At 45.4% G+C, this 23,022-nt stretch overlaps 1 protein-coding gene across 2 annotated transcripts in view; it reads left to right on the top strand.

Annotated features, from left to right (window-relative positions):
* The window catches only part of NSG2 (neuronal vesicle trafficking associated 2), a 36,724-nt gene extending 20,657 nt beyond the window's left edge, over positions 1-16,067 (top strand). For both annotated transcript variants that reach the window (XM_054168461.1, XM_054168462.1), the window contains exons 4-5: positions 13,918-14,028; positions 15,458-16,067. In XM_054168461.1, the coding sequence (XP_054024436.1) occupies positions 13,918-14,028; positions 15,458-15,649 (303 nt within the window). In that variant the 3' untranslated portion in view covers positions 15,650-16,067. The remainder of the gene's footprint in view (positions 1-13,917; positions 14,029-15,457) is intronic.
* Positions 16,068-23,022: the final 6,955 nt, after the last annotated feature.

Raw genomic sequence — 23,022 nt, forward strand, 5'->3', positions numbered from 1 at the left:
CTACCATTGTTATCTGACTTCTCAGGTCTTCCACAGCTTTTTTGCCTTTTTTAGGAAAGTTGCAGTTATCAGTCTTCTGGGGTTGGAACAATTAAACTTTGTACTTGTCTTTAACAGAACAAGTTGAGAGTGGGTGTGTGGGGGAGAAATTGAGATATTTAAGATGTTTTCTTAGGAGCAATTTTTCTACCTGCAAAAATGATCTGCAAATATTGTTCATTACTTCACTGAAGAAGACTGGGGACGTCACTCTTTTTGCTACAAGCTGGCAAGAGCCATTTTCAGAGTCACTACTTGTGTAATCCATTCCTGTTGGGTATGCAGTGACAATACATTTCTTACCAACTCTCTCCTCCCTCCGCCCTGAAACTGCTCTGGCACATGCAGATTCAGTAACCAGTGGATGTAATTCTTCACCACACTTTTCATCAGGTTATAAATACAAAACATAGTGGAACCTATTGAAATGGTTTTGTTATTGAAATGCTTATGCTGAAACAAGTCTTTTCCTCTGACCTAACGTGAAAGACTTAAAGCAAGATTGGCTTGTCTTCAGCCACACCTTACAAAACAGACATTGATGCAGTAATTATTCATTATCAAAACCAAGCCAGTATCTCACTTGGCTTCTAATTAAGAAAGACTTTTCTTGGTCAGGCCAGGACTCATTTTCCTGTTTCAGCTTTGCTGAAGAGAAAGATGTTTCCCCTGCTTACCCCACTAGAATCTGACCCATAGAATCCCCTGGGTATTCAGCTAAAGCTTGTAGTGGAAGGACCTTTATGTCACAGGCATTGCAATTCAGAGAGGAAAAGAAAATTCTGGGCTTGTGTGGTTGTGGAGGAAGGTAGGGAGAAGGACTTGATCATTTTCTGTAGGTAAGGTCTGCTGAGTTGTGGGCACAATGTCTTCTACAGCATCATGCAGAAAATTGCTGTGTGGCCTCTGCGCCGTGAGCATAGCTTTGCGAAATGCCTCATTCCCCTGAGTGCAGACATTTATCTACCTGCCCACCCTGCCCTTGTTTTTGAAGGGTGCATCACCATTGCAGCTGTGAAGGTAGCAATTTGCACTTGCTTTGCCGCATACCCACACAGCCCCAAAGGTGGTATTCCTCTTTTCCTGATCACCCTGCTTCACAGAGCCACAGCATTATTGAGGCTGGAAAAGACTTCTGAGATCATCAAGTCCAGCCTATGACCTCACACCACCACATCAGCTAAACCATGCCACCAAGTGCCACATCCAATCTTTTCTAAAGACCTCCAGTGATGGTGCCTCCACCACCTCCCTTGGGCGGTCCATTCCCTTTCCCAAACTCCCTGTCCATGCCATGGTTCCTGCAAGCTTCTGCTGTTCTGCTGTCACTTGTAGGCTGTTGCTTTATGCTGATAGTTCTCCCTCTAACCTGAAAAGGAATGAATCCCAGAAAAATGGCATGGGGTCTTTCATTGTGCACATTCAGTAGCTAAATAAACATAAAGATTCCTTTAATTGTTAAGTTACACAGGGCAGGAGTAACTCATAATGAAAGGGCTCCTCTGAGTGTGAGGAGGACAATTCTCCTTACTGCTTTTTAATGCTAACAATAACAATGTTACCATGGCAACTGCCACATCCCCTTGGTTATCTGGAAGATGCAGAGTGGCTGCTGAAAGATCCCATTACATTGACTGATGCAAGTGGTGCTCAAGGGAGGGAGCACACGCTAATATGCAGAGATTTTTCTCTCTTTAGTAATAATTACTAATATGGCTATTGATGATTTTTCCAGGGTGCACAGTGCTCAGATGAGCTATGTGATCTCAGAGAGCAAGGGACAAAGCAGAGACAAAACAGAAGGGTGGTAGGCACAGGGAGTAGTGGCCATAGTGTTCAGGCATCTTGTTGCACTGGCATCAGCGGTAGGAGTGGTATAATCGTCTCCTGTTGATTCTTGCATTCAGAGAGGGGCTTGGGGAGCTGTCAGTGTGAGGGGTTTGATTGCAGTTTCCAGGGACTGATTTGGAGACTTACTCACTCCCTTTAGAGGTTCTGAACTATCATCAGACCATTTCCTTTCCCAGAGTTCTTTTTGCAGGGGTGTCAGGCAGCCCTCACTTCACCCATGTCCTCTTTTGGCAGTGATGGAGTGGCTTGTCTCTGGATCCACACTTTGCCTTGTCTTTGGAAGTCCAATATTTTCCAGAGGGTCTCAGTTTCTCCATTCTCACAAATCCACTGCCCAGTCCTGCCTGGCCTTTGTCTACTTCGATCTGGTGCAAACTAGCACCAGCATATATTCAGACTTCCACTTGGGTGTGTGAAAGGCAGTGAGAAATGTTGCACAGAATCAAAGAATCACAGAGTGATGCTCCTTGTTTTTCTACCTGAGCTGAGAAATCTTTCTTTTCCTCTGGCTGTAATGGGAAGAGAAGAGGATAGGTCCTCTCTGTCCTAGTGGGCTTCACAGCTTGCATGTAGGTGGATTGATGGAGCCATTTGTGATTGTCAGCCACAATTTGGAAAAGTGAGGATGAATCAAGTGCGGATCTGTGGTGCAGCTGCCAGAAAACAGACATCTCTCTTCATCTCTGATGAACATCAGACATCTCTGATCACTATAAACCCTGCAAGCTTTCCTCTGTCTGGGTGCTTTTTGTCAGAATTCCCAGCTGATACCTGGCTTTCTTTTCCCAAGGAGGCAAACCTGGGACGTTTCCATGTTGAAAACATGCACATGGAAGGTGTATCTTGATTTAACTGCATTGCTCTGTATGATGAGGATAGGGAGCACCTAGCAAAGCAAGAGAAAAGACAAGACATAGCTTTTATGTGAAATAGGTCAGTTTTGCAAGTGTATTCTTGGGTTTGTGTGGTGGGTTAACACCCTTCCTGAAAGCAAAGAGGGGAGGGCTTGCGAGTGCTTTGCCTTCCCTGCAGGGTGTTTTCCCCCTGGGAAACTGAGTCTGTTCCACTCCCCCCTCCCTGCCCAGCTAGGGTATAAAAGGGAAGGCATTGGGGTCATTGGTTCTCCTTTTGGCTCCTGCCCCTCCTGGATGAGAGCTACTGTGGCTGTTTATCTGCTCCTCTGCCACGTGGTCAGGCCTGATCCTTCTCCCTGCTGCCTCCATGCCTCTTCAGAGAGAGACTGGTTTTGTATCATTCTTTTTTTGCCCCCCTCCCATCCATCCTTGTTCCTTGCCCTTGTGAACCTTACCTGTTATTGTTACACATATATTGTTTAAAGAAAACTCTTTACCTCTCTACTTCCATGCCGACTCCAAATTACTGTTTGGTGGATTTGCTCCTTCCTTTTTTTCCCCTTCCCTCTCTGTTGGGAGGGAGGAGGGGGGAGTGGGGGAGAGATTCTCAGCCTTGCCCCCATCTGAGCTCTTAACTCCCAGTTAAGGCTTAAACTATCACAGTTTGGTTTGTTGTTTTCTTTTTTTTTACACATGCACATACTCTTGCAAAATCAGAACAAACCACCTCAGATAGATCTTATTTTTTGCCATCTGTGAGCACAGGCAGCTCAGGGTGTTGGGTTTTTTTTTTTTACTTTAATGGATTTTTTGAGAGAAGAAGAAAGTTAATTGCTATGCAGTAAACGTCTAAAAATGGAAGTGACAGAGAATATTCACATGACTAAGGGTTTTGTGGGGTAGACCTGCTGAATCTAAATTCTCCAGATCATGATATATTGGAGAAAGAAAGGAGCTGCAGAGCAGAAACCTCAAGTGACCCTTTGTTTTGGCACAAAATGCTTGAAAAATCAGAGGGCTGGAGCACCTCTCCTATGAGGACAGACTGAAGGAGTTGGGGCTGTTCAGTCTGGAGAAGAGAAGGCTCAGAGGTGACCTAATTGTGGCTTTCCAGTATCTGAAGGGGGCCTACAAGAAGGCTGGGGAGGGACTTCTCAGGATATCAGGTAGTGATAGGACTAGGAGGAATGGAATGAAGCTGGAGGTGGGGAGATTCAGGCTGGATGTGAGGAGGAAGTTCTTTACCATGAGAGTGGTGAAGCCCTGGAATGGGTTGTCCAGGGAGGTGGTTGAAGCCCCATCCCTGGAGGTGTTGAAGACCAGGCTGGATGAGGCTCTGGGCAGCCTGATCTAGTGTGGGGTGTCCCTGCCCATGGCAGGGCGGTTGGAACTAGATGATCCTTGTGTCCCTTCCAACCCTGACTGATTCTATGATGCTAAAAAGATTTTCCTAAGCAGTTTCAGGGAGATACCCATTCAGCTAGTTGCAAAATGTAATTGCAGTTTCCATTGAGTCTGAATGATTTCTTGCACTTCATCTTTGTCTTCAACGGTACAATGCCACATTTCATTTTGGTACCTCTGCCACCCTCCAGCAAACCCTATGTCCTGGGTAATTTTCATGTCAGCAGTTGAGGTGGAATGAAATATGCTTGATGCCAGTTTGGCTAATGTAGCAAAAGGGACCAAATGGCATGGAGAAGGACAGTTTTTGGCTAACTAAAGCCAAGGCAAAGTTTATTGACTGTCATGAAGTGCATTTTGAGTCTTGCAGCCAAACCACAGAATGCTGGGGGAAAAAATAATCAGGGAAGTGAAATGCTTCACTCACATTTTTGTCCATGTAATGTTTCATTCTATTTATAATGCAGCACAGGCTGCTGATTGAATGTTAAACAGACCTGAGCTCCCTCTTGTTAGTACTTGCAGATGTATTAAGTCTGTTGGGTCAGATCCACAGCTAATGGAACTGGCCTCATGCATTTGAAGGCATGATAATCAGCTAGATTATTAATTTTTGTTGTTTGTTTTTAAGAGAGTAGCTTTTGGAAGTCATTTGCAGCAATAAAGCTTCACATTTCTGATTTTAAATGGAAAGGCTTTTAATTCTTAAGTTACCCAGGAGACACTTTGCTTGCCAAGTCCTCAATTTGTCCTTGTATGAAGCACCCACATAATAAGAATAAGTTTTTATAAGAGAAATGGGTGTACTGGACCATGAATGCTGCCATATTATTACCTTTATTTCCTGACCTGTGATGGTAGAGATAGATGCTGAAATGCATGTGAATGTGTTGACCTTCTTGAAGGAATGAACTTCCAATTGATTTATGTTTTCTACCCACAAGAGTGTACTGAACAAAGGTGTTTTAATTTGTGCAAGCTCGACCTTCACTTTCCTTTTATCTAAGAAGTGCATGGAAGTAGGGAGAGGAAGGGGAAAGTTATCTCATGCCCTGGCATGGAAAGAGCTTAAACTGTTCTGAGCATTCTCAAATCCAGTGTCTCATGTAAAATCTGAATACAAGAGAAAGTGATGGGAAAGGCAAGAAAACAAACCTGGAAGAGTACCATAATGTGCCTTAGTGTGATACCTTGGTACTCAGGTCAGGAAGCTTGCTTTGAAAATTGCCCTGCCCATGGAAGAACCAAATTTCATAAAGCAAACAGACCTCAGCTTTTCCCTAGAACCAGCCTGATCCTTGGCTGTGGGATGGTGTTGGTGCTTGGGTGGTTTTGCACACACACAGGCCCAGAAGAAGCCAAGCTTCTGGGGACTTGCAGCTTCAGGTGGGTCTTGCTGGTCTATCACTACCAGTAGGGAACAAATCATGGAGCTAGACCTGAGTGTGTCAGGTGTAAAAGCCAGAAGCAGAGTGAAGAACTCAAACTCCATTTCCCAAGCCTGTTGCCATGTGCTAATCCATGGACCTGTGCTCACTTAGGGCTCCTAATGCTTTCCCTGTTCTATATGCAGTGTGGGTGCAGTGGAGAGAGGGGATGAATTTGCATGTATGAGGCTCTTCAGAAGGAGAGTCTTGTCAGGCAAAGGGTAAGCAAGGAGAAATTTTATTGATGACTTGATTTATGTTGTATTCCTGTTAATGCATTTAAAAAGAGCCCTTGATGAGCTGAGGCATCCATTGGCATGTCCCACAGAAAGTGACAGGAGGAACTGTCACAGCCAGCACTTTGCACAATACAATGGGAAATTGCAGCATGTCCCTGCTGAAGGGTTAGCTGTGGGGATGAGGTAGCTGTCTGCTGCAGTCCCACTAATTGAAAAACCATCTCAAATCAGTGATCTGGCAGGAAGCCTCTTCCAGCCTTGCTCAGCTCATGAGCGGTGTGTCAGGTGTTAGGACCATGGGGTTAGTAAGAAAAGCACCTTTAGAAGAAAAGGTTCCTTGAGTCACCTGGCTTGCTGAAGTTTGGATTTATGCTTCTTTTCTTTTGAAGGTAGCAGGAGGGAAAGCTTATGATAGTTGAAAAACAAGTGGGAGGAGGGGAGGAAAAAAGACCTATGAAGACCTGTATGGTGTGGCAAAAAGGCCATGTATTTATTTAGTGTTCCTTGGTTATTTACCTAAGTGGAAATTTGCTAACATTCAATGGTGGAAGCATCCTTATTGAAAATGGTATTTAGAAGTTCCATAAGAAACAGGGGCTTGGAAGCCAAGCCATGAATTTTTCTATTCAAGGGGTTTGACTTGGCACAGAAAGATGTCATGCAGACCGCAGCTGGCACCAGACACAGTTAAAAAGATCTGAGGCTATTAGTGCCTAAACAGCCACTAGAAATTATATTACATGATGGAGACAGGCTAATATAATTGAGCCAGCTAGTTATTGTGTGCATAATTTAATTATTTGACAAATTGCTTGGAAACATGATGTTCTTGTTCCACGCTCGTGCTGCATTTACAGTATTACAAGACACTGAGCAGAGGAATTGCTGGTGGGTACATAGTCATCTCAGAAGACAGATGTTTCTTTTTGAGATATACAAACTTGGAGAGCTTCACTGGGGTAGTCTGGTAGTCAGCACCAGAACAAGAGGACACAGTCTCAAGCTGCACCAGGGGAAGTTTAGGCTGGAGGTGAGGAGAAAGTTCTTCACAGAGAGAGTCATTAGCCATTGGAATGGGCTGCCCAGGGAGGTGGTGGAGTCACCATCCCTGGAGGTGTTCAAGAGGGCACTTGGACGTGGCACTTGGTGCCATGGTTTAGTCATGAGGTCTGTGGTGACAGGCTGGACTTGATGATCTTTGAGGTCTCTTCCAACCTTTGTGATTCTGTGGTGAGGTGGTGAATGCAGAGGTGGGTAGAGCCAATGGGAATAGGGCTGGGAGAGCAAAATGTCTTGAGACAGCTGGTTCTGTTTCAGGTGCATATCTTTGAGACTTTAGGGTAGTTGGAGAAATGACCTTGTTTTTTCTCTATCCTGTGAGTGTTTTGGACTGATTGCTGGGTTGTGGAACCCATGAAATAGTGGAGCAGATGTGAGATGTTTTAGGGATGCAAGATTATACCATCCTCATGGATGCTGTTCAATGTTTTTAGAAGTATTGAGACCCAATTGGTGTATGGTTATGAATTGTAAGGTAAAGAACCAAAAAAAACACCAACTCTGAAGCTTCATGTAAGAAGCCATGCAGCACTGAAGATGTAAATACATGAGAAAGATTTCCCTCCCACAAAGCATTTCCCCATTTGTGACCAATTTATAACCTACAGAGGACATTAGGTAATTGTGATTAATACATAGATTATCTGTGGTTTGGGTTAGGGACAAACCACCCTTCTTCAAAAGATGTCACTTTGCAGTTTGGTAGGATGCCCTCTCCTGTGTTTCACTGCAAGGTGAGGTCGCAGAATCACAGAATCATTGAATGTTAGGGGCTGGAAGGGACCTTGAGAGATCATTCAGTCCAACCCCCGCCCGCCAGAGTAGGATCACCTAGGGCAAGTCACACAGGAACACATCCAGGCAGGTTTTGAATGTCTTCAGAGAGGGAAACTCCACAACCTCCCTATGCAGCCTGTTCAGTGTTCCATCACCCTCTCAGTGAAAAACATTTTCCTCCTGTTTCCATGGAAGTTGCTATGCCTGTTTTGGTTTGGGTGTTTTTTATAACCATACAGATGAATGTCTAACACCATTGCTGGATCCTATGATATATCATATCACATCATATCCTATCCATGTTATTTTCTCTACCTATCCCATTTCTTAAACCATTTTTATGCTGAGTCCTTCCTCTCAGTGTGTCCTAACCATCAGCAGAGCATGTGAACAAAACATAAAGGCAGAATGACATGACACCAGAGCCATGATTGTAAGTTCCTCCAGCTGCTAATTCAAGTAATGTGTGTCTTAAATGGGAACAAAACTACACCCTCCCCAACTCACCAGCACAGGTTGGATGCTGAATAGTAATAGAGAGTCATCCCAGTCCCCACTGGGAAAAAATTATTTGTCAACTCAGTTCAAACAGTGCATAAATTTGAGGGAACTGCCATCTGCTGACAGACCCTTCCCCCAGTTACACTGCCTGAAAATCCTTCCTTGTGAATGTCTGCTCTGTGCAGGAGTTATTCCCATCAACCTCTGTTCAGGATCTGTCTTTCTCTGCTTCCTTTTTCCCACCTGGTATTTCCAGAGGGTTCAGGTTTTCCAGGACTCTGAGGCACCAAGATGTGAAAATGCTTGTGTGACAGCCAGTACCAGCCCAATGCTGGTGTGGAGCTACCTACAGGCTCTGTAGCTCAGCAGGTTGTCAATGTTGCTATTGAAGACCCTAAGGCTTGACTTTTTGGAGGAATCAGCAGCTCCCTGTTGTTGACTTCCACGTGGATTTAAGGCTGCACACCCTCTCTGAAAACCATCAGGGCTGAAAGGCACAAGCCAGAAAATCTTTGCCAAGGAAGACAGCAAGGAATAAAAATGTCAAAACCTTGCAAGGGAAAGGGCTCTTAAAAGAATGCCCTGCTGTCTGGATGTGACATTATTCTCTAGTTTGCTTTAAAATAGGAGTTTTCATTGTAGCTAGAGAGGGAAAATGGGATATTTTGATTAGAAAAACAATCCTCATGGGCAGCTGTTGAAATCAAAGAGAGTGGCAGGGATATATGGATGGACAGACAGCATGAGGGGCAGCTTAACTGGGGCACTACTGCAGTTAGGTATCATCCCACTGGAGGAAAATCCTGTGGCAGCTTATGTCTTGTTGCCTGATGAGGACATATCCTTTGCTTAATCTGTGCTCTTGTGCAAATGCAAGATGTAAGTCACCTGTGATAAGGTGGGGAAGAGCCAAGCCAAGCACTCTGCTGATGGGGTGTACTTCATCTTTCATCACAGTACCACAGTATCACAAAGGTTGGAAGAGACCTCAAAGAGCATCAAGTCCAACCTGTCACCACAGACCTCATGACTAGACCATGGCACCAAGTGCCACGTCCAATCCCCTCTTGAACACCTCCAGGGATGGTGACTCCACCACCTCCCTGGGCAGCACATTCCAATGACGAATGACTCGCTCAGTGAAGAACTTTCTCCTCACCTCAAGTCTAAACTTCCCCTGGCACAGCTTGAGACCGTGTCCCCTTGTTCTGGTGCTGGTTGCTGGAGAGAAGAGACCAACCCCTTCCTGGCTACAATCACCTTTCAGGTAGTTGTAGAGAGCAATGAGGTCACCCCTGAGCTTCCTCTTCTCCAGGCTAAGCAATCCTGGCTAAGGGCCTCTTTCCATGTTTTGTGGAGGATGAGGAGCTTTGTGTTGTGGTAACAATGTTCTCTCCTCCATTCCAGCAGACTCTCCCCTCTTAAGGGAGCCTTTGAGAATCATATAAGAGTTTGGGGAAAGGGCAGGCAACCCCCTCCTCCCTTCTTTTACCCACTCAAACAGTCACACATGACAGATTCATGCCTGCAGCACTTCCAGGTTTTATCTGCTCACTAAATTTTATTTCCCCTCTGTGAGTGTTTATATTGCTTAGAGACTGCCAAGGTTCATGTTAATCATAAAGAAAAAAAAAAGTGGAGGTTTATTAGGTGTTGCAGCTCTGTGATTCTTTGGTGGTTAAATGTTAATGAAGCTTTGTGTGCTCTGCAATAGCCAGAGAGGTGGATCTTAGGGCTGGTGTGGCAAAATATCTGGGGTGGGGATTTTTCTTCCCTTTCTTCAGGGTTTTAACATCTTACATGACATTGCATCCCAGAGCAGTTTTACACCATGCATCATCGTGTCTAATACTGTGTCACACTGTAATTTTAGTGGTGCATGAAACGGCAGGAGGGAGGTGACAGTGAGCTCAATTACACCTCAGAGCAAGGGAGGAGCTCAGTGGAGGAACCTGCTCCTGGGAGGTCAGGAATTGGGTGTCAGCACATTGCCAGAACAGAACCACAGCGTGGAGTAGGGGTTATTGCTTCTAGGGGATCAGTGAGCAGGCAAGATAACCAGTCCAATTGCATTCCTAATGGTCATTTGTACAGGCTGTGCCTGGACATGGAATTTAACAATTGGTTCTTTCTTTTTGTGAAGGCTAAAGGAAGAACTTGGCCATTTAAACCATTTGCACTGGCTCAGAATGAGGAGCTATCAAAGCAGCTTTGGTGGGAACTCCTGGGGAGGGCAGACACATAGTCATTCTTGGTGGGGGAGACATCTTACAGCTCAGGGATAGTCCTCTTTCACAGCCCCTTCTCTGGATGCAGTCAGCCCTGATGGATTCCTCTGGGATGGAGGAGAGTGATGCAGAGGGGGAGATAGGAAGCAGTCTCTTTCAACCTTAGTGATACTGAAAGAGATTACTGAAAGGTAGACTTTAGGGCAGGAGGAATCAGAGCACAGGGTGTCTGTGTCCTGCTGGTGTGCAGCTCTTGCTGGCCCTGGAGGTGAAGGTTCTATTTACTACAGAAGGCTAAAGGATGAGCAGCTTCATCTTTCTCAGGACCAGGAGATACTTTCTCACTCAGTTCCGCTCTGTGATTTGGTATAATCTCATTGCTCTCTGACTTTGTCTCTTCCTTTGCCCTGAGCAGAAGTTTGTTCCTTTACCTTAACCCAAGCAAGATTTCCTTTTTCATTGTACTGAGGGCAGAGCAACCAAACTGGAGAGCTGAGCATTTCTTATTTTCTGAATTTCTAGCCAGAGCTGCCCTCTAAGCACTGGCTTTGCTGGAGCAAGATCTGCATGTGTAGTAGCTTTAATGTCTCCAAACTAACCTCATTGTCACCTTTGCAATTCCTCATAAATTATTGGAGGAAAAAACTGCATTTTTCAAAATGACATTTTTTTCAGGTGTAATATAAGTTCTTATTAGGGCAGAATTCATGGCAAGTTCCATTTCCAACTCCCTGGAATCCAACTGTGTCTTATTCCTGTTCAGCACTATGAAAAGGGGTATGGCTTCCCCAGGTTCACGATCCAGACATACCGACAAGTGTGCTTTGATGGAGAGGAGGTGGAGACCATATTTTCTTGGTCAGGTGAATGCAGTTCAAACAACTGCACTCCTTTTCTACCAGCTAACTTCTCAGCACACCAGGACTCTCTTAGTTCTCTTGTGAGAGCCAGCAGTAAGTGCTTTTCCCTCTGCCGCTGCCTTTTGCTTAACTGGTCCATTTTGCAGCAGATTAGGCCTCGAGGAGGAGGTTAATGTGAGCAGCTATTCTAAAAGGTGAGTCAGGGCTTCAGTGACCTGCTTGTCACTGGAAAGGCCTCTTAGTCCCAATCTTCTTACCTTTCTCTTTACACTTTATTCTAAAATGTTCTGACTTAACAATGAACTTAATAATCTTTCCTGCTAGATAAAGTCTCTGCACCTTTCTCTTTCCTGAGTTTTTAACTGGATGGGTTGGGTCAGATATAATGCCATTCATGCAGATATACCTTCACCCTTTGTCTTAAAACAGCCACCAAGATTAGAGCTCTGCATCTTCCAGCGTTGCAGGTGGCATTGCCAGGGCTGCTTTAGCTTCTCTGAGTAATAGCCCCAATGTGCTGTGTACATCTCACCAGGCAGTGCATCTTTATGCAGGATTGGTGAGGGTGAGAAGCTCAATCACAGTGGCCTCTTTGAGACTGCCTGGCCTACAGGTTCTCAGAATTACAGCTGCCACCATTACTGAAGAAGAGAATTAGAGCAAAATTCTATGTGAACCAATATTAATCAATTAGTGTAGCTTTACTGATATAATATTGCTAATGATACATAATATTATGGTTATATTAGTAATATTATATTGATGAATTCTGAGGTGTGACCAGCTTGCTCTTCATTAGCTGGTGTTCCTGACAAGCCTATCCATTACACTGTGGGAGTTACTCCTTATTTCCCCACTTTCTACCATCAGCAGCCTCCTATATATTAGTTAAGGAACAAGTTCTGCCTGTGCCTGCTGCTCTATTTCCTTGAATACTCATAGAAGAAAACAAAGAGGATTGTGACATAACTGTAACAACAAAAGGGTGGATGGCTAGATGGAGCTGAAATTTGTAGCTCCTCCTTGCTGGGGCAGTAAGTGTTAATGATTGCCTTTAGTACAGGTAGGTGCAGCCCTGATACTGGCAAGGGGCACATTCTGGAGGGTGAACACATACATGGTATGGTGTCAGCATGCCTGCAGGCAGGGGCATTAGCTCCTGGAGAGTCACACAGGCCCTGCTACCTTTGCATTTCTCTAGGTGAATGGCTTTTGCTGTGACCAGGGAAAATTTGCAGCCCTGGATTTGACTTCTGGTGCCAGGATGAGAAATTCAGATTGAGGCAAACAGGTTAAGATTGTGCACAGGAAAAAGCCTCATTGATCACTATCCCTCCTGTAAACCTTTGTCTGACCTCAAACTTCTGCTGTAGGAGTTTCTTTATCACGGGCTCTCACGGCTCATTCCACACAGGAGCACTGCAGCCTCTTCCCCAATGCAGGCAAACATCCTGCAAGACACATGCTGCTGGTGCTCAGTTCCAGTGAGCCAGAGCAAGCTGGGGAGCTGCTGCAGCAGCTCCATGCAACAGCTTTACACATTTCTGCTGCTGCTGTTCCCACCCCCATCTCTGTGAGTGAGTTCATTTGATTAGGAGCTCTAGTTTGCATGGTAACACTGGAGTCCCAGGGATTATGGCTTTTTTTCCATGGCAATCCAGATCAATGTGAGACAGCAACCTTGGCAGGATGGGGTACTGGCAGTAAAGTCCAAGCCGTTTACGCTGCATTTGCAGAATTACTAACTGGGACCAAAAAGCTTTGGGGAAGGGGAGAACAAGAGTGCATTTGGGACTCATGCTTGGTCCTTAGGGAGGACACTGCTCAGCTGAAATCAAAGATCAGGGCCTCAGTCCATACCTGTGAATGTGGCCAGGAAACTTGCTGTTGAGTGAACTATTTAAGAGGGACCTGGAAGGGCTGGAGAGAAGGGAGTTACAGCAAAGAAACAGAATGGTGCAGCTATATCAGCTGCTTGGGAATGAGGAGAAGGGGAATATTTGAGCCCCAAAGAGGGTGTTGTGTTTGGTACCTCCAACACCATCATCTCTTCTTGGACTTGACTTGTCACAAGATTTACATGCCGGGCTTTGTGAGTACCTGAAATACTCTCTTTTTACAGCTTTGATAAACAGAGAGGGATTCCATTTCTCCTGCCTTTCCTTTAGCAAGGAGCCTGAGGCACAAGTCATTCTTTTCTCGTCACCCAGAAGGCACAAAGTGGTGTGTGCTACAGACTTCCTTCTTCCTACCTGCCCACCTACCTCTGCTGTCAGAGCAGTGGGATCTTGTCATGGGTATAAGGCAGTTTATCTGCAGAGATTAGACCCCAAATCTGGACTCTGGCTGTGGGTGGATTCTGCAGAGCCAGCAGATGATGCTACCATTTGAACAGTTGAGAGCATGGGAACACAAAGCCAAGGAGACCAACAAATGCCTCAGTGAGGGGTTAAACACGGGAAAGTGCACTCCTGAAGGCCTGTGGGGGGATGGAAATGCTGTGAGAATGCAGGGCTATTTGATCTGGCTTTCATTCAATTACCATGCTTAGTTAAGTACTGCACAGTGGAGTGAGGACCGCAGTCTGCTAGGATGGCTGTTACTATAAGTCATTTAATTATGAGGTTGCTCCTATGCCACTTTAACATATGTAGAGTAACATTATCCCTCTTTTGTAGGTCACTATTCTCATAAGTCTGGCTCTTGCATTCCTTGCCTGCATAGTGTTTCTCGTGGTATACAAAGCCTTTACTTACGACCACAGTTGCCCAGATGGATTTGTTTATAAGGTAAGAAACTTCAGACAGATGAATTGCCTGAGATAATGATAGGCTCTAATTGCCTGCATGGTTACAGTCTAGTCTGCTTTTTTTGACCAGGCCAAACAGAACATTTGGCAAGGATGTGTTGAAATGGGAAAAGTGTTATGGGAAATGTGGACTTGCATCTGCCTTCATCAGCTACTGTTACACTGCAATTGTTGAGATTAGCATTTGGTGAACACTACAGACAGATGTTCAGGAGCAATCCCTCATATTTGTGAATGGATTTATGGCAGCTGGAATCCCATGCTTGCTTCCCACACATTCAAGTGACTGAGGTTTGCTGGCATACATTTAATTCAAAGCAAACTTGCAGACTGCTAGCACATGTGTCCTTTGTGAATGAAGTCCACATTTGTCCATACAGATAATTTCTGATGCTTTTGAGCCTCTATCAGGGACAAAACCATGTAACTTAATTGCTAAACCCCCACTGCCCACTGGTTTAATATTGAATTGTTTACTTGCTCTGCTGAGATGAAAAAATAAAAGTTTGCAGTTCATTAACTCCTTACTGTGAATAAACTCATAAAGCTCACAGGAGTCTTGACCACACTGAGGATAGTCTCTGGGCTGGAAAACAGAGCAATGATGTTGGTGTATTAGTCATTGTACATTATTCTCTTAGGTCATATAAAAATGAAGTTAGGGCAGGGCTGTGAATTTCAGAATCACATCCAGACCTGAACTTCTGAAAACATTAAAGATTTTGAACTCAGTTTTCAGCTAGTCACATGGAACAGAAAGTTGGAGTACCTCCTTGTTTAATACTGTACCTGGGGCCCTTTGTGTCCTTGGTGCTACTTTGGCTTGGTGAATACCGACCAGTTCAGCGTTTCCATTTGATTGCTCTTTTGCAGCTGTTGCAAATCAAACTGCTTTATCTGTGCAGTTCTTAGCACACAAATGCTTCCTACCATCTCTGACCAAGGTGATTGTCCTACAGGTCAGAGATGTCACAGAGCAGCATGTAGGCAGCTTGCTCTGTCTTTGCCTCTGTGGTCCTCTGCTTGTCTGAGGATTAATTCTGGACTATGCTTTCAGTCCAGCATGGAAGAGCTGCTCAGCCAGCCCTGCTAGGCCTCCAGCAATGGGCCTTGGCCTTGGTGCATGTCAGTAACACACCAAACCAGTAAGATCTTCATTTTACAGTCCATGGATGAAATCAGCCTGCAATCAGGGTTGCCAATAGCAACAGGTTTCGAAGGCTGCTGCCCGACTCTAAACTTTGTGCATTCCCATGGTGTTGAAAGGCAGCAGAGCTGTGCAGCAGCTGCTCTTGCTGCAGCAAGTCTGACTCAGACCTCATCGTGGGAAGGGCTAACTGCAAGGTACTGAAGTGAGAGCCTGAGGCTGATAGAGCACTCTCCTTCTCTTGCTTTCTTCCCCTTTGCAGCACAAGCGGTGCATCCCGGCCTCACTGGACGCGTACTACTCTGCACAGGATTCCAACTCCCGGGGCAGGTTCTACACCGTCATCAGCCACTACAGCATGGCCAAGCAGACCAGCTCCCGAGCTGTATCGCCCTGGCTGCCCTCAGGATCAGCAAACCACGAAGCCAAGGCTGCCAAGACAGAAGGTCATTAAAGTTAACCAGTGGTGATGGGCAAAGTAGGAGGGTGGGAGGACGACACCACGTGCGTGCTGCGTTGCTCTAGCTGAGGGTGCTGTGCTAACAGCATGACAAGAATAAATAAACCCCAAGTGCAGGAGTCATCTTAATGGATATTTCTTTTTGTGCATTGTTCTTGTTGATTTGTAACCAAGTCAAGCTCTTGTACAAAGGCATGTTTGATGTTGACTGTACCTTACGATGTAAAAATATTTTTAAATCATTGCTTAACTATTTGTTAGAAAAAGAAATTAAAAAACAAAAAAAGCAAATGAGGTAAACAGCCAGAGAGAGGATAAAAGCAGCAAAGAAAATCCCACAAAGTTTTATCATTGCTGGAAAGCTGTGACAGAGGCTTGATGTGCAGTGCAGGAAGAGCTGAAGTCCTTTAGAGAGGGTAGAAAGAGCCTGGTACAAAGGCATTGTGGTGGTGTTTAGCTTGCTGAAGGGAGGATATTTTGCTGTCAGATTGAATCTAGCATTGGTGTTCATTTGCTGATAGAGAAATGCAAGCATACCCTCCTGCCTCAAACACACAAGTTACACACACATCCCTCCCTGTGCAACAGCTGAAGTAACTCCAGAGAAAGATCCAGGCATCCATAATGAGCTGCCACCATGATGGTGATCTTGGCTGGGCTCTGAGGCTGAAGTCTTGGCTGCTGTTTGGATATAGAGTGGGGTCAAAGCAAGCAGAGGCCCAGGATGAGGGGTCAGGGTTTTATTTCTGCTTCTGACACAGATTTTCTGCATGGCCTTTGGCAATTTACATGAGGCATCATCCTTTGGTACCTCTCTCCTGAGAGTCACCAAAAGACAAAGAAATGCCATTGTGAATTCCATGGCCTTTCAAGAGTGGTGATACTATGGAACAATATTGAGTCTCTAACTTCTCAGACCCTATTTTCCCTCACCCATGAAATGGGATGCTCCTGCTACCCTCCTTCAGCTTCAGATACTTCAGTATTTAGTGTCATTCTAGGTAATTAGAGAGGGATGGCTGTAGCATGTTCTGAGAGTACAAGGGTCCCATCAGATCTCTGCTTGCAAACACAGACCAGGCCCCAGGCTTAATCCAGGCCTGGCCGACGCACAACATCCTCTCCCTGTGAACGGCAGTGTGCAGTTCCTGCTGGCCGTGGGGATTTGAAAGTTAAGGAAGGATTCTCTTTGTTTCAGAGCTGCAAGCTGTTGCTGCAGAGCAGCTCTGCTCCTTAGCAGCACAGGCAGGGTGAGACTGAGCAGCAGGAGCGGAGTACCCAGGGAGGGCAAGGTTCACATTTGACTAACGCTGCTTTTTCAGATTTGTGGCTAGACTAGGATGGAAATTAGGAACTGGCCCCTTCTTCCCCCGCATCGGGCAGTTTTGTCCTCCATTTCGCATACACAGACACTAGAGGGTGTAAATGAAGGCAGAACTCCTCAGTCCTACCAGGCATCATGATAAATAACTGTATAGTGTAGCTAAAAATGTAGTGCCAAATGCCATTGTCTGATTTCCTGTCCTTCCTTCCCCCTCCCACCTGTAAATTCATTTTTCACTCAGAAATGTACAAACCGCCCCCCCCCCCCCCCCCCGCCAACCACCCAAACTCCAGCAAACCACTGAACAGTTTATAATTTTGTGGTGTATTTTTTGTCAGTAGGTAGCAGAGACTGAAGTATTTTTTGGTGTAACTCTTGAACTTTTCTGACGGGATTAAAAATAAAGCTAGATGTGACTGAGCGGCTCTGTGGCTCCCGCGGGTTCTTTCCGGCGACTCCTGCCCTGGCTTGGGAGGTGCCTGATGGCAACGTGTGGGTGTGTGTGGCAATGTGTGCCTGGTGCTGCAGGGTTGTGGCTGCAGCAGAGGCTGCACCTTTGCATGAGACCCAAGGTTTTCAGGAGGCATGTTCAGAGCTTGTTATTTTCCCCTGCAGTGGCTGGCATTTGTTCCCTGTGTTCCTGCCCAGGTTTTGAATTGCAAATAGAAAAATAGCAATTAAAAATCAAGCTGATCTTTTCCACTGGTGATTCCTGACTTTGTGGAGGGATCTTCCCTCCCTTCCCATTTTAAGGCTAACAAATGATAGAAACTTTGGCTGGCAGCAATGTCTCCTGTGCCAGCTTTTCCCGATGCAGGCGTTCGCGAGTGCTGGAGCAGGCTCCAGAAGAAGGGCTGTGACAAAGAGGGCTGCTGCAGAGGAATACAGCTGACAATCCAAGAGCCATGGCTGAGCTTTATTAAACTGAATTTTGTGTCCATACCCTGCAGCTGGGTTTCTAACAAAACTGCAACCGCATTCCTCTCACACTGTTCAGAAAGCAGATTGTGTTTCCTCAAATCCTTCCTCCCGTTCAAATGAAATGATACTCTGGCATTAAATTGGCTCTTCTCAAGGGCTAAAGAAGGGTTTATAAAAACCTTGGGATGCCTTTCCTGCAAAAAAAAAAAAAAAAAAAGAAAAAGAAAAAGGCAAAAAAAGTGTATTCAGAGTTGTCAAATTGAGCTACCATAGGAGAGAAACCACTCTAGTGCGAAGAGGTCACCACTGAGTACTTGTGAAATGCATTAGAAAGGATTCAGCACGCTTTGCAGAATTGAGTCACAGGATAATTTGATCATGATATTTCTATGGCCACTTCCCCAAGAATACCCTCACCATATGTTTACTTTAATCTAAAAAACCTCAGGAATCAAATCATTCGAATTAAAAGGTTCTAGCTATTATTAGATAAGTGAGCCAGTGGGGATAACCATTCCTATTCAATAAAAGAATCACCAAAATCTGTATGGAGCAGAATAGGCAAAAAAAAAAACCCAACTGAAATATGAAGTCCCAAGGAAGATTTATGGGAGAGAAAAAGAAACCAAACAATCCAACCCCAGCTGCAAGTTCCATTACTCTGAATGTTGTTATTACTGGTTTTGTACAAGCTGCAGTAGAGCCTCCCAAGATCAACCATGTGTTTTAATCACAGTTACAGAGAGAAAGAGTAAATTGAAATAGTGGCACAGCTTCTTGTTTCAGTCTTTCAAAGCCTCCTTCAGGGTTGATCATATGCTGTCAATACTGATTAAAGTATCATATTGGTGATAGAATCATAGAATGGTCTGGGTTGGAAGGGACCTCCAAAGGTCATCTAGTCCAACCCCCACTGCAGTAAGCGGGGGCATCCTCAGCTAGATCAGGTTGCCCAGAGCCTGGTACAGCTTCAATCTGGTTGTTGTCTGTCTATGAATTCTGAAGCTCCTGACTGGCTCTGCAGTAGTGGTTTTGTGAACTAGGGCCCAGTCTCACCTCTCAATGGTACCAATGAACAAGAGCCTTTCCTTTGCTTCTCCCAGCACTTATGAGATGGCTAAGTTGAGTCAGCTTCAACCTCTTCATCTCTGACTGACCCTGCTAAAGCATGAGTCCCATTGGGTGATCTCTGTTATACTAGATTGGTGCAGTGGGCTCAGATGCTGAATCACAAAAATAACACTTGTTGGCCACTGAGGCTGGAAGAGTTGATTTCTTCTCCAACACAGTCATGCAGGAGATGGGTGCCTGGACTGCTTGCTCATCCTAGTTGGAGTGGTAGTGGGAAGGGGTGAGCAAGAAGTATCAGCACATGAATGAGCTCATCTTGTGGGGTCAAGGGCATGCTGAACAGGTAGCAATCCTTTGGGATGGCTGGCGGTGCATGTGGGAAAAAACCAGCTTTACAAAAGTTGTAGTGATGCTGTGATGGGAACTCAGCTGCCTTAAGCCTAGGCTTGGAAGAGAAGGGAAAACATGTGGCTGTTGGAGCCTGAGAAAGATCAAGAGAAAGAGACTGCTACTAGCCAAGACGTGGAAGCAAGCATTGCTTTTCCGTTGTAACCCAATGACCCTAAAGCACCATATCCTTCTTGACTAATACAGAATGGCCTTGCTACAAACATCTCGATTGTTGTGTGCCCTGGGGGTACTTGCTCCACTATTAATTCACATCCTCTTGGACTGCCTGCAAAACCAACGTGAGAAAAAGAGGTGCTGCCAGCAGGACCCCATGGCTGGCAGGCACACTAGTGGTGCAGACAGAGGTGTCTGGACAGGGGCTTGGAAGTGACTTCATCCTATGGAGCTGCATTAACAAGACAGCTCCAGGTGCTGCCGGTGCCTATTACGAGACCATAAAAGGAACAGTTCCTGTCCCTTTGCATGTGATTTTTTTTTGTTCCCTTTATCCTCCTCCGTGCTTGCCAGCTGTTTCTGGTTTGTAATAATACCTCAAGTGATAAGTGTAAGGGTCGTGCACTGAACTGTCTACAATCACATTTTATGCGATTAGTCAGGGGGGTTTTTAAAGCACCCTAATTATTACAGTCAAACCGGATTAAGCTATTCCTCTAATAGATTTTTCAGTTCCTGTAAAATAGGCCAGAGAAAAACACTTTTGGGAGGGGATGGGGGAAGGGAAGGCTTTTTCCTGCTGTCTCTTTGCCTTTTGCTTTTTTAAAATGCCAGCACTGGCAGGGGTGTTACAGGGAGCCCTGAGAGCACTGGATGAGTGCCCAGCAAAGACAAGGGGTCTGTGATACTCAGCTGCCCTTCTCACCTGGGCTGGTGCCCTTTGAGGAGCAATAAAGGTAAAATCCTTTTGATTGAGAATGTTACTTTCCACGGATGGCAAGTCGTTTGAGGAGTTTTACGTTGAAGTACAGGAAGGTGATAAATGCAGCGGCATTGTGCCTGAACCACTCATCACTGTGAAAGGCTGGGCAGGATTAGTACTGAAGAGGCTTTTGTCCTGCAGACTGTGAGTGGTAAAAGCAGAACAAGAGGAAATGGAAAAGCCTCTTACTGGCGGGTTACACAGTTCATGTTGGCACGGCCAATGCCCTGACCTGCTCTGACATGACAGGATTGCCTGAGCCTGCTGCCATGGCAGGACCCATCTGGGGTCATACATCGCTTTCCCCTGCCAGAAGCTCCTGCAAACGTTTAGAGAGGCTGCACAGCTGCCGGCAGCGCCCATTAGCTCAGGGGCAGAGGGTCAGGAACAAGGTGCCGGTGGCTTCCCTTGCTGATCATACAAAGCTGAGCACTGCTGGTGTGAGCAATAATGAAACTGCTGCAAACTGAGGCAGCCATTAATGAAATATTTACAGCACTCGGCAGCAGCGTTCCAGATGAATCGTGTGCTGAGGCTCCCCCCTGGCAGTTGGTGATTGATGGTGACATTATTACTTACTGCTCCCCTGCCCTCTTCCATCCACACAGCTTATTGAAGGCCAGTGCTTACCAGCTGCAAATGGCCAAGGAGAGTCAAGCCCTTCATAGTCCCAGGGGTTAAAAGGAGCCAAACTCATGGTACATGGGGTTGCAAAGTCACAGACAGCACAGCTCTCCTTTAGAGTCCATAGACCCATGGCAGCAGGTTGCTTTAAGCAGCTGCACAGTGCAAATCTGAGGGAGGTACTGTCTGATGAAGCAGGAGGAGTGATGTCCAGCAGCAATGCAACTTGTGCCAGCAGCTTTCCAGCCACTGCTTGAACGCTATGATGGCACCAAGTCTTCAGGGGCTGGTGCTGGGGACTCCACCAGTACCATCTCCCTGCTGGATAAATGCTAAGTTACTCACAGCCTTTGAACAACCCAAATGCTCAAGCTCCCAAGCTCTTGCAGTCACTAAATATCTCCTCTGCAAGCTGCTTTGCAGGCCTGTGGGTGAACCCTGCTGTCTGGACAACAGCCAGCGCAGGTAATTAGCTCTCCCTGTCACTCAAATGGAAACAGCACTGCAGCACTGCACAGGTTTCTGCTAAACAGTCACTTATTCTCAACCCCTCTAGTTGTGGCTACATTTCAATGGTGGGCAAATTGATTTCTGTGTACATTTTGCATGCCAGGTTATTACAATTACTCCTCAGGATCCTTTGGGATGAAAGGCTATTATAGAGATGAAAGCTCATTAACAATAAATATAAAGGGTCAAAACTCCCCATAAAAATGTATTAGAAACAGATTCTAGTTTGGAAATGTAAATATAGCATTTGGCAGAAGTCTGGACTGGCTAGTCTGGTGTGCAAGACAGCTTAATCCACTGGGAAGATGTGGCTATTTTTACAGCAGCCAGTAGAGTTACTGTGTGAATTATGGAGTTTGGGCTCACTGGAAAAACAACTCCCCTTTGCCATGAAGGAGGGGAAAAAAAAGGAATCATTGGGAGGGGGTGGAATAGAATAATTTCTGTTGTTAAAAATAAAGCTTTTGTGGTAGAGTTGGAGCATCTTTGGGGATTTACAAGTATAAATATTAAAGTGAAAAAACCAACCTCAACAAAAACTAAAGGTGGAGTGAATTTTGAAATGATAGTGGAATGAAAGTACCTGAACAGTTTAAAACCACAGATGTATTTTCATAAGTGTATAAATGAAGGGGCAGCTGAACCTTGAGCTGCTAGTACTCAAAACACTTGACCTACCAGTACTCTTCTACAGAGGCACCTCGAGCAAACTCCAGCTACCCAAGCCCACATCGTGTCAGTTTGTGGGTCACCATCCCTCCCCAGCCCACAGCTCTGTGGAGGTACCATTTTGTTTTGCAGTCTCAGCTGTTACTGTAGAGGAGCCACTGTTGTTTTGGTACTCCTAAAACAAGAGAGGACCCCTGAAGACTTTGCAAAGAGGGTGCAGGCAAACACACATGGCAGTTATTTGGAAACATGGACTGCTCCGTGCATTTTGAGCAGGAGCAGCATTTCAAATGCAAACAACAAATGCAAGGGCTAAGAGCAGGTTAGAGGCTGCACAAGCTCATTTGAGTAGAGTTTTGGTTTGATGCTGCAAGTAATGGGTATTTCAGAGGAATCATTTTTCTCAATCTGATCCTCAGGCTGAAGGTCTAGGAAAGAATAACAGAGGGAGAGAAGTGGGTTTGTGATTTTTGCTGAGGAAGAAGCAGTGTCAGCAGAAGTGAGCTCCTGCGGGGCTCAGGAGTTGCTGTTCACGGTGAGCTGACTCAGGCTCCAGTTCATGGAGGTGTTGCAGTCACTTAACCTTTAAAGATGTAGCATTCCCTCCTTGTTCCACGGTATCCCTTGGGAAGGCATTTTTCTGATGGGTTTGATCAATTGGCATAATCACTGAGACCTTAAGCTGAGTAATTAAGCTGTTAAAGTCCTTGGCTCACACAAATTACACTAATCTGTGTGCACTCCCCACCCGTGCTGTCCCCCCACCTTGCACCAGGCCCCATTATCTTTTTACTGCTGTGTCTTGACCTTGCTTTAAAAAGAGGACAATGAAGCTTTTCTTTACAAACCAACAAGACATGCCACTTTAACCTCCTCAAATTCAGTAAACAAAAGAGGGGAGAAAGGATCTGTTCTGTTCCT

This window comes from Dryobates pubescens, chromosome 16 (assembly GCF_014839835.1).
Source record: "Dryobates pubescens isolate bDryPub1 chromosome 16, bDryPub1.pri, whole genome shotgun sequence".
Classification (NCBI taxonomy): domain Eukaryota; kingdom Metazoa; phylum Chordata; class Aves; order Piciformes; family Picidae; genus Dryobates; species Dryobates pubescens.